Raw genomic sequence first — 11,576 nt, 5'->3', positions numbered from 1 at the left:
TACTAGTTCACATATAAATCACTATCACTAGTAATGGTTCAAACAGCGCTGACAAACTCTTTTCCAAGCGACAGCAGGCCTACAGTGATGTGGGAAGAGCTGCCGGCTCTGCAGACCATTGTCAAGCTCCACATCGTCGTTGGAAACAGGAAATACCCTCGCTACTTGCCTACTTCCCTGGTGGATATATCATAGGCTAGCTAATCCATCCACTGCCAAGCTATTTTACTGGTCCATCAATCATAAATTTCCGGTCGAATAATTTTGTATTACATGACTAACATGGACCAGAGATTTTGGTGCTTATAATGTTATGGTTCTGCGGCCCAGCTGCTTAGGGCGCACGAGCAATGACGTCAAGAGCCACTAGAATAATACCAAGCTCAGGAGGAAGCTCTCCGGGATGAGGATCGATCTTGTCACAGGCTTAAGCCTTTCTCCCACCTCATGACTGAGATTTCCACCACCCTCCCGGCCCCCACCGCAGGCGGCAGATCTCACCGAGGCCGCCCTCAGCTGCTTCAAGAACGACATGCTCCACCTCCTGACCTAGAAACACATCGACTTCGCCAGCCCAGCAACACCATCAATCGGTGGCGAGCGGAGCATGACACGAAACCATATGGAAGATCAAATGACGCCAGCCCAGGGCCATCACGAAAGAGGCCAACAATGTCAAGGCTTGGGCCATCATAGGCTCAACAAGAGAGCCATCAGACAGCCTTGGCGGTATGTGCGCACGCGCCTGATAGTGGGTGAGGCTGGATACGGTGGGACAACCTATATTAATGATGGTGAGGGATCAAGATGGAACCAGAGCTTGTGCACCGGGGGCACCTGCAGTGGTGATGCAGCAGAGCAGCAGGATAGCAAGATGCATAAGAAAGGCGAGGACGATGGTGAAGAAGAGACTTGGGGTGGAAACGCTGAAAAGGGGATTGCAGCATTTTCAGTTGAGACGGCGTTTTGTGGGACTTAATCTGATGATTTGATGAATCCCATTGCGTAAAAAAGAGTGGCAGAACTCAAGATCACTTAAATTTTTTTTTTTTTTGGTAAGACAAGATCACTTAATTGAAATGAGTTATTGGTACAGGATCTTTAGTCTGTAAGACAGCATAACAACAGAAAGCTTTATTCTGTAGACTATGACAAGATAATGATATTGATCTCTCTTTTCCATTTAATAACAATTTGCAATGTAACTTTTACCGCCTACAATAAAATTAAGCAAAGTATGAAAAAGAAGATGACGTGTCTGCAAGAACCTGCAAATTTACCATCGTCTAAAATTAGAGCAATATACGTATATATGTGTGTCTGTGTGTGTACTGTATTTACCATCATCTGTGTGCGTGGGGTTGGGGGGGGTGTGGGTGTGGTGTGGGGTGGTGTGTGGGGGGTGGTAATATAAATAAAACTAAATCTGCTTGCCTCCAGTTGCTCTTCAGTAAAAGCATCCTTGTGGATGCACCAAGTATCTGCATGAGTACGGCGGAACTCTGCAACTACTTTTGTAACCGTGGATCTGACTGGAGAAGGCTCCCCAATGAACCGAGCAAGCAATGTTACATGATCCGGAAGCCAGCTGCACAAGTATCGAATTAGAACATAGCTCATCTTCATTATCATCAAAAAAGCATAAATATAACTGTGATGCAACTTTTTCCGAAAAAAGGACTAATAGGATATCCTTGACATTGCAATGAAAAAGAGTCAATGATATAAATCGAGGGCAACTCTATTTCCATACATGTTTCAAGAATTTCTTACGATTTTGTTGGCTAGGGCTTTTTTTTTTTTTGGGAAGTGGATGGTGGTGAAGAATGCACCAGTCTGACAAAGATGGCATCAGAACAATATCTGATTCAAAACCGCTTTGAGCACCTAGTAAAGATTAGAAAACTCTGCAACATTTCCCAATTTCCATCATTAATATAATTTCTTAACCTCCTGCCTCTTTGCCATCACCACCAGTTCTTATTGAGATGACAGGATACATGAAATCTTGTTTCATGGAATTGGTTTGAACAAGGGTCTTTTTATGTCCCAGCATGCCGGGTTGTCAGCCATTCCATCCTTTTCCTATAAGAATGGAACTGGGATGGGGGCAGAGCCCTGAAACCCATCCACATGAGAGAAGAAGAAGAAAGAGAAAAAAAGAAAGGAAGGAAATAAGAAGAAAAGGGGAAAAAAAAGAAAAGAAGGAAAGAGAAAGAAAAGTAAAAGAAAGGAAGGAAGATGAAAAAGAAAGGAAGGAAAGAAGGAAAAAGGAAAAGAAAGAAGAAGAAAAAGAAATGAAACAAAGGAATGAAGAAGAAAAAGAAAGAAATGAAGGAAAGAAAGAAGAAAAGAAAGAAAGAAGAAGAAAAATTAAAGGAAAGAAAGAAGAAAAAGGAAAAGAAAAAAAAAAAGAAGGGTGAAGAAACAAGATGAACGAAAATGAAAAAGAAAGGAAGGATAGAAGGGGAAAGAGGAAAGAGAATAATAGAAACAAAGAAAAAAAAAAAAGAAAGGGAGAGAAATGGAGGGTATCTACTAGGATGTTTCACCGAGAGAGCCATTGGGATGGGGCTTCCGTAGAGAAACAAGGACACCTCCATTCCACATGATTTAAATCATTAGTTTAAACTTCAAACTGTTAACTTTCTATTATCAAATAATTAATCAAATTAGATAATGCAGCCACAATTGGGAAAACAATCCATAGAGTACCCATTGTGTATGTGAATGAAATTCAAATTAGCACTGTGGCTGGAGTAGCAGTCTTTACTGATCCTCATGATGTGTGGGCTTGAATCTAGTTTAGCATGACACTAACAACAACAAGAACCCCTATCTTCATGCAACTGTTTGGAATTGAATCTAGTTGAGCAGACTGAACAAAGTGAGACTGACAATGAAAAGAACTTATGTTTTGCCAATGTTATTTTCATTAGAGCCACCAGTCTGGCCCTGCATAAGGATAGTTCTAACTTCTAACACATAATACTTCCATGAGAAAGGTAGCCTGAAAAGGATGGCAGGCACCTTGTCTGAAACACATACCTGGGCATGTCATAGGGAACAGAAAGAACAGAAGCAGCCAAAGCAAGGACAGCCCCATGTGTGGTAGCTATAGATTGACCAGAAACCAAATTTCTGCAGTTACAACCTTTAAGTCAGCTCAGTGTCAAACAATATAGGGATTTAATGAAATTGAATGCATAAATCCACATATGTTTTTACTGTAGCAGTTGAACCACATAAATGTTAGCATGCAGCTGGTATGCTTCTTTGTACAAAAATCTACAATCATGAAATTTTGTCCTGTCTGTAATCCGCATCAAGTTACAGCGAAATTGGAAAGCTCAGACTCGTAAAATCAAATGTTCTTTAAAAGCAAGATCAAGACCTTTGCTTTCGTTTCCTGAGAATTGATTGTGCTTCTGCAAATGATTGGTCACGAAAAGTCCTTGACAAATCTTCATCTCCACCCTTCATTAAGCTTGCAAGAACCCTGGCAGCATGCTCCCTAATCTAAACTTATATAGGATTAGGAAAGTCAAATCACAGTAAGAGGCAAAATTGTTTTTAAAACAATCAAATAACTAAATCAACAGAAAATAGAAGTTTCTCTTGGATCAAAGAAGCATGCAAGCTCATCTCTTCCAAAAGTGCCAAGTTCACCAAATCATTCTTTCTTGTACATGGAACAATGTAAAATATAGGATCACAAAAGCAGGTAGTCTATAGATTAGTAGTGCAAAAGATGACTACAATATCGAATTTATATGCGTTGCTTTATCAACCATAAGGCCTTATATGCAATAGTCATCAAAAAGAACATCAATGTCTTAAACATCTCATCCATAAAAACATGTTGCCGTCTTTCTATTTGAGAATTGAGGACAACAGGAGATTAAAGACCAATCACACTTAATAAATTTCTAAAGGCGGTGTTTTCCTATAAGAAGGCACTAATATGTTAATTTTAAAATCAGATACATGGACTTGCCTCAACTTGGTTGTCAACAAGTAGCTTCTCGATACTTTTCCAGATTTCTAATTTCTCGGAAGCTGAGAGAATGAATGTGTGCCTGTTACAAAAGCCAAAACAATTCATTGCCTTAACAGCAAGGTAATTGGTCTTCTTTGTATATAGGATCCACCTTTAGAAAACAAACACAATAATGGTTAAGGACTCTGATCTAAAAAGGCCAGTCAAGCTGACCATGAAATGTGAAACTGCTACAGACACAATAGGCACATCTCAACAAGCATATATTATGCTGTACAAGGATATAGAAAATTAGAAATTAGAGGCACAGTTAATAAAAACTGGAGTAGGCATAAATATTCACTTAAAATATTTTTTCAAAAACACAATTGACAACTAAAAGCTTTTAGTGAAAGAGATTGATGTGTTACAAGGCCATATCTACAAGAGTCTCAGAATGGAACCGAAAACAATAGTAAACATTACACACACAAATAAAATAATTTCAGATGGTTTGAGGAAAAAACTTCAAACCTGTACATAAACGTATAAAGATATGTGAGAGCTGCAGATCTGGTTCGCCAATTAGGATCATTGACTGAAGAAAGGATCACTAAGACAGCATTTTCTAAGAACGGCCGAGGTAATATCCTCCATTTTAGTAATCCAAAAGCAGTCTTAGCTAATGTTGACAGGTCTTTATTTGACATTTCCTGTAAACACATGATAGCAACCTCGTGGAATAGGTACCAAGCAATGATGTATCATGCAACATAACTTTTAGCAACCAAGGACTCAAAAAGAATAGAGAGCAAATTGCATTTAAGCTTATAAAAGAGTAAATTCAAGTTCGACATCTCCAATATGTGATTGTAACTTGTAATAAATATGCGCAGCTTGTTCATGCAATAAGGAATGATGGCTTCTTTTAAAATCAAAGTAAAGCATTATGCCATCAAGTCTGACACTATGCTGAAATATCTTGAGGTATCAGGTATTGCTGATTGGTTCTTGGCTATAACTGTGGGAGAATATAAGTCGTTAATAATGGATAATGATATTTTATTCCTCTTTTAAGGGTCTCTGGGCTTGTACTGGATCTTGTGCAACCAGACGTTGGCATATGAATTTTTGAGTGATTTAACGACGTGTAGCAAAATTTTTCACCAGGCAAAAAGGGGCATATTGATCATTTGGCCTCAAAAGTGCTTCTATCCTAGTATTGCAAATGAAGAGAAAATTTTCTGCCACTGACCAGAACATACCCTGCCTATCCTCACTCCTTTATTTCTTTTTTCCCCTTCGTTCCTCTTCTACCTTCTATCACAATCTATCATTCAGCCCATCTTTCTTTACCTTTGTCCTCTTGCGGACTGTTCTTTTATGTCCTCTATGGAAGAAAACCTCATCACATACCCGTAGGACTGATTAGATACATATGGCTGACTTTAGCCTTGAAGATCATTAAGTTTCAAATCCTTTTAAAGAACATTGTCAAATCCTTTTACCCCATATTGTTGAGTCCTTGAACTCTCGCAAGGTATCAGAGAAATCATGAACCAATAGCAGAATACATCTTAAGTATGTAAATCTTTTTCTGGTCAGCCCGATCTGGAAAAACTCTTCACTTCATTTTCCTTTTTCTTTCCCAAACTATGTTCATGTGTGAGGCTCATGGCATCAAAGAACATTCCTTCATTTTCAACTATACAAGCAGAGGCAGCCATGAAGATAAGTGTGTGTACACGTATTCCTGACAGTGGTCAGCTATGCTCCTCTAAGCTCAAAGGCTCGAACATCATGTCCACTTAAGCAGTATGCTTGATGATGTTATGGAAATGCATGGTTCAAAAATAAAGAAACAGGTGGCTATTTATTTGCTGAATAGACTTCTGCATGTACTCCTTCTAGAATGACTTAGGACACAATAGTGCTGTCTAACTCTTCAACTTAAGTAAACAAGCAACAATGGTCAATTCTTTTACCGGTGAAGGGAATGAAAAATATCTGATTGCTCGTCCTCCAAGTGAAAGTGTCCAATTTGGAATGGAATATAGCCTCATGTTAATACCAATATTATTTTCCTTAAAACAGCTAAAAAGATCTGGGATATGCTAAAATGGTTTTCTTCAGCATGAACCTGATGATCTCTATGGTTCTTATCAGAAACGCTCATATCATCCATCAAGCAGAACTCATGGAATATTCTGCTACATTGGTGGATGTTGTTTCAGGTGCTCAATCTTTCAGTTCCTAACAAGACTCAAAACAACAAGAGCTTGGGGAAGCTTAAAGCACATTATCAGAGTCCAACCTATTCTTTCAAGTAGTGAAATGCATCTATGAGTTATATGATTGAGAATTACAATCTGTATAAAATGCGGCAACACATTCAAGTAAAAGAATCTCTTTTACATCTAATGGCCACAGGTATTCAATCAGGAACCAGGCATAGCACCCATGGTGGTCGTGCGAATGGTTGTGATGTAAGTGTTAGTTGTGACAAGGGCTGCAAAGACCATTGTATGCAATATAGGCATTCTGTATAAAAAATAGATACATGTGGCTGCCTACATGAGCTCTTTTGTCACAATCAATCAGATCTAGCAGCAATATCTAATTGATGCTTGTCAGGCAAGTCTCTAAAGTGAAGAAATAATAATATTATAAACAGAACATTGCACTCCAAGATTGATGAAAGTCGTCTTCTCATGTTAGACACAAGCCATCTATGGGCTACCCAGCTAACACATTTAGGTAAACTGTCTCCTATCATCTGCTCCCTTCCCTTGGACCATTTCCTGCTTTCATGCATGATTTTAGCAGACTGGTGATATACCAAAATTGCTGGTATTAGTAGCTTTTTCCAAGTTTAGAAATCCAAATTTCTTCTCATCCTTTTTCCTTCAATAACAAGTTGATCAAGACCTTAAAATATTTTTTTTAACACCTTTCCCACATGCCATGTATCTTATGTCTTCATGATGAAGAGGACACATCTTATAGCAGATGCAGAGTTGAAGGACCCTTATCATAGTTAAGGTTAGACAAGAACTAGTTACACCAAATCTGCATGCTAATATAAATGTGAATACCACTCTTTGGGGCATCATCCACTTGAAAAGTTGAAACATCTTACTCCAGGTTTGTCTTCAGGGTCATACAAGGGACATGGGCTTGGAAAAACATTTATTATAAATGGATAATATAGAGCAACTTTGTTCTTCAACAATTCAAATTTATGTATTGCAACCAGTTAAAGTTAAACTACTGCTTCAAATGAAATAGAAGCATCTAACAACCAATGAAAGATAATTATTTAATACATTCAAATCCATTCATGATGAAGTCAATTTCTAGATTAATGCACAAATTATAATGTTACACAAGAAAGATGGCAAGCTTATAATGACGCAACCTTATAATGCAAGTAAATAAAGATCTGCTAACTTAGTCCACAAACTTCTTTACACACAAGAATAAAATGAACAAAATGAAGCAGACAGCAAAAACACTGCATTTTCTTGAGCAAACACCCATAAGACATAACATTGAGGCTATACTAACAAGTTTTTATCCCATAATCATATGCCTTCTGGTATTTTAAATGAGGAAAAGCCTAAAAGCCTCTCTTTCCATAACCTTTCCCACTGATGGAGCTTGGTTGCATATTGATGAATACTTAATTTAGGATGCTAGAGGCATTAAATATTGTAATCATTAATGTTATTTTATCAAGAATTTAATGCTATCTAGTCTATTTTACAGGTAATTGGGAGTTTGGGTTTATACGATTCAATTTGGACTCAAATTGATTCAGATTTGAGTGAACCAAGCAATCAGCTCTTATTTCAGTGTGAACGTAACTTAAAAATCAAGGGTCAAGAAGCAACCTCTCCAATCAAAGATCCAGATTAAAAGATAAATGGAACAAAGTGTGAACATAACTTATTGAACAATGGAGGAGAATCAATATGAAGATCCAAGGGTCTTTATTCACACTCCCATCTCTCTTTTCATGAAATCTTAGCCTCCTCACTCTGTAAATAGAACCCCAAGGCCTCCCTCTTTTTGGAATCAAGCCAACACCTAAGTTCTCTTCAAGCTTCTCTCTTTCTCTCTTCCTCTTCCTCTTCTTCATAAGTCTAGGGGAGGTACTAAACCTAGCACAACATATTCCTCCATAGATCCCTTTTCCACATCCCATCAAATTTAGGAGAAGTTCTAATCCTAGTGCTGCTATCCTTTTTCTGTTACATATCCGCTTCCATCAACCTTTCTTCCTTGGAGTTTCTGTACCAAGCCTTCCAGCCATCCTATCGCTGTCTGCATAGAGGAAGACGAAAGATTCAAGGAGACACATCCACCATCGGGCGCAGCAAGAAGATCAACTTGGTTTAGTTGTCTTGTATCGCAATTTTACTTTTCTTTATGTATGCTTCTTTATTAAATTAATGAAGAGTAATTTTATTTTTCATGCTTTTTTTTTAGTTTTTTTTTACAATTTATTATTTTTTTTCTTTTGCATTTTCAAAATAATCAACTAAAATCTCTGTGGATACGATCCCGACTCACCCTATCTACATGCAGTGAGTAGAGTTAATTTTGGTGTGCTACGACACGCATCAAATTTTGCCGCCATTGTCGGAGATTTTGGTGCAATTGTTTTGAAAAAAAAATCTATAAAATAAAAATATATATATTTTACTACTTTCTAGATTTTTATTTCTTACTTTAGATTGCTTGATTGCCTTTTATGTATTTTTTTTCAAAATTTCTGCCTCATATTACTCTTCGTATATGGTAGATTTACTATTTTATATTTAGATTTCTTTATTTGCATGCATAGAAATATTTTCTACTTTCTATAACCTAGCAATTTACTGCTTTCTATATATTAGAATAATTTACTATTTTATATAATTAATGATTTTCTACTTCATAAGTAGATTAGATTCTTAGCCTTTTATTTGAATTACGTAGTTACCTTTTATTCTTAACTGTGAAATTACCTTATTTACATAATTAAGTAGTTACCTTATTTATTATTGCCTATTATTCCTAGTGATTTACTGCTTTCTATAGCTTAGAATAATTTATTATCCTAAAAATAGATTTGATTTATTGCTTTATTTGTAGAATACCTACTTGCCTTTTAATCTTAGTATGATTTACTTTTCATTTAGTTAGATTCACTTGATCTTCTAATATCTAATTAACCTAATTTAAAAACTTACTTTTTATTTCTTCTTGCTAAAAGATAACATAATATAAAAGGAATACAACGATAATACATCATACTTAACTAATATAAATAAATCAATTAAATTTTAAAATCCACTTAACATGTTTGGACATCTTTTCTTTTTGCATTGCATATTTTCATAAAAAAAAAAATCTTAAGGGCAAAACCCTAATCAACATAAGGTGGGAATTTCATCACCCTTTCTTGGCCCACAAATCACCACCTTGCAATTACATTGACCTAAACTTCTAATTTAAAATCGATTAGACGTTGACTCTTAAGGATCCTCGAGCTCAGTAGGACAAGGAACCCTAAAAGTTAGATCGGGATCAGGTTAGTCAGTTTAACTGGTGTCTAGGAAAATGGTTCAGGGATTACGTCCTGAAGGAAGGTGGTTTATTAATTGGTTCCGTTAGCTAACCTGGCCAACACAGTTGGTGTCTAAGGAAAGCAACGGGGGACCCCCACCAACCTTACACTTACCTGGCCAGTTGAGCGGCTAGTCTGCTACTTGGATTACTTGAAGGTGACCTTAGCAGTTAGGAGCTGTCTAGATCTAGGATAATCCATACATAGGATTGATTGAACCACTTGATTGTTGACTAAAAATATCAAATCTAATTAATTTTTCTCTATCTTCTTAGCATTAGAACTCTTTAGATTCTCTTCTTTAGAATTCTTTTCCCTCCTACTCTCCTCTTCTCTTTCAAAAAAAAAAAAAACTTGTTGAAATTAAAACTCGGTAAGATCTTTTGGGTGCATGTTAGGATCCCGATCATTACAACCTGATTTACACCCATTAGACCTAGAGCTAGAAAAAATGATTCGAATAAACCAAATCAAAACCATGGATCCAAAACAAGAGACTGACCCACCACGACAATTGAGAGAGTATTTTACTCCCTCATCTTACACTTACTCATCATGTATCCAGCCTCCTCTTGTGGAGGCGGCACAATACGAAATCAAATCCAGCATTATTCAAATGCTTCCATCATTCTATGGACTGACGAATGAGGATCCGTATAAACACTTGGACGAATTTCTTGAGATATACTCCACAGTAAAAATCCAAAACTTCTCTAATGATGCCCTCAGGTTGAAACTGTTCCCTTTTTCACTTAAGGACAAAGCCAAGCATTGGTTAAACTCCCTAGATTCCATAATCATTTCAACTTGAGATCATCTTCAGAGAGAATTCCTCAAAAAATACTTTCCAATTGGAAAAGCGAATCAAATTAGAAAAGCCATCACTAGTTTTTTCCAATTGGATGGTGAACTTTTTCATGAGACATGGAAAAGATTAAGAGATCTTATTCGTAAATGCCCCTACCATGCTGTCCCCAAATGGCAACTTGTTCAGTGTTTCTACGATGGTCTATCGAAGAAACACCGACAAATGATCGATGCATCGTGTGGTGGGATATTCATGCTAAAGAGTGAGGACGAGGCTTGGCAGCTTTTTGAAACACTTAGTGAGAACTCCCTACATCACATGTCTGCCACCTCTAGAGAACAACCTATGTCTCAACAGAAAAGAAGTGGAATCTATCAGATTGAAAATGTTATGGATATCCACAGTAAGGTAGATGAGTTGTCCCAAAAATTAGACTGTCTTCTGAATATCGGACACTCTTCGCTTCTACCTAATCCAGTGCAAGATGTTTGTGCATTGTGTGCAAGCCTAACCCATTTTGTTAGTGAATGTCCAACCGCACCTCAATGTCCTGAATTTGTGCATGAGCAGGTCTAGCAAGCTCAAGCTTAACAAACTCGTAGATCAGGAAATGATCCATATTCGAACACTTATAATCCCGACCGGAGAAACCACCCAAATTTTTTCTAGAGATCACAGCCAGTGGTTGGCCCTGCTGCACCTAGACCAAATTATCAGGATCCGATATATAGGCATGGACCATACCACCAGTTTCAAAATACTCCTCAACCATCTATCACTAGTCACAGCTCAGCTTTTGAGGATAAGATTCTAAAAGCGCTAGAACGATTAGAAGTCAACACCTAGACCCTTAACTCCCACACGCAATCTATTGCTAAGCTAGAGACCCAAATAGGTCAACTAGCAACCGCAGTCAGTAGGAGAGAAGGAAAATTACCTAGCCAATCTGAGAGCAATCCGAGGGGACAATTCATGGTTGAGAGCTCCAATACTCCAGATACCTTTTCTAAACACGCCAAATCAATCATGACTCTCAAAAGTGGGAAGGTCATTGAACACACGAGTAAAATCAATGAGACCGACCCTAGACCTCTGACTAAACCCAAATCACCTAAGAGCAAAGAGGACACAAAAGTAGAAAAGGGACTAACTGCACCGGAATCACCTTACTTGCC

The 11,576-nt window shown here is 37.5% G+C and overlaps 1 protein-coding gene and 1 non-coding gene across 9 annotated transcripts in view; both read right to left on the bottom strand.

The window, feature by feature from the left end:
- Nucleotides 1-1,157: 1,157 nt before the first annotated feature.
- Nucleotides 1,158-11,576, bottom strand: part of LOC105039012 (proteasome activator subunit 4) — a 63,617-nt gene continuing 53,198 nt past the window's right edge. For 5 of the 8 annotated variants that reach the window (XM_073242574.1, XM_073242587.1, XM_073242601.1 and 2 more), the window contains 7 exons: nt 4,514-4,692; nt 3,998-4,079; nt 3,395-3,519; nt 3,229-3,288; nt 3,049-3,141; nt 1,435-1,588; nt 1,158-1,268 (listed from right to left, as the gene is read on the bottom strand). In XM_073242574.1, the coding sequence (XP_073098675.1) occupies nt 1,227-1,268; nt 1,435-1,588; nt 3,049-3,141; nt 3,229-3,288; nt 3,395-3,519; nt 3,998-4,079; nt 4,514-4,692 (735 nt within the window). In that variant the 3' untranslated portion in view covers nt 1,158-1,226. Of the gene's footprint in view, nt 1,269-1,434; nt 1,589-3,048; nt 3,142-3,228; nt 3,289-3,394; nt 3,520-3,993; nt 4,080-4,513; nt 4,693-11,576 lie in introns of those variants that run through there. The other 3 variants (XM_010914977.4, XR_012133905.1, XR_012133906.1) reach the window with 3 other exon arrangements.
- Nucleotides 10,460-10,565, bottom strand: LOC114913033 (small nucleolar RNA R71). The gene has a single exon (XR_003799062.2). It is a non-coding gene; the product is annotated as a small nucleolar RNA R71 (small nucleolar RNA).

The sequence above is a fragment of the Elaeis guineensis genome, chromosome 1 (assembly GCF_000442705.2).
Source record: "Elaeis guineensis isolate ETL-2024a chromosome 1, EG11, whole genome shotgun sequence".
In the NCBI taxonomy this organism is placed as follows: Eukaryota; Viridiplantae; Streptophyta; class Magnoliopsida; order Arecales; family Arecaceae; genus Elaeis; species Elaeis guineensis.
Note: the sequence above shows the minus strand (reverse complement) of the source record. Positions and strands in the feature narration are given on the sequence as shown.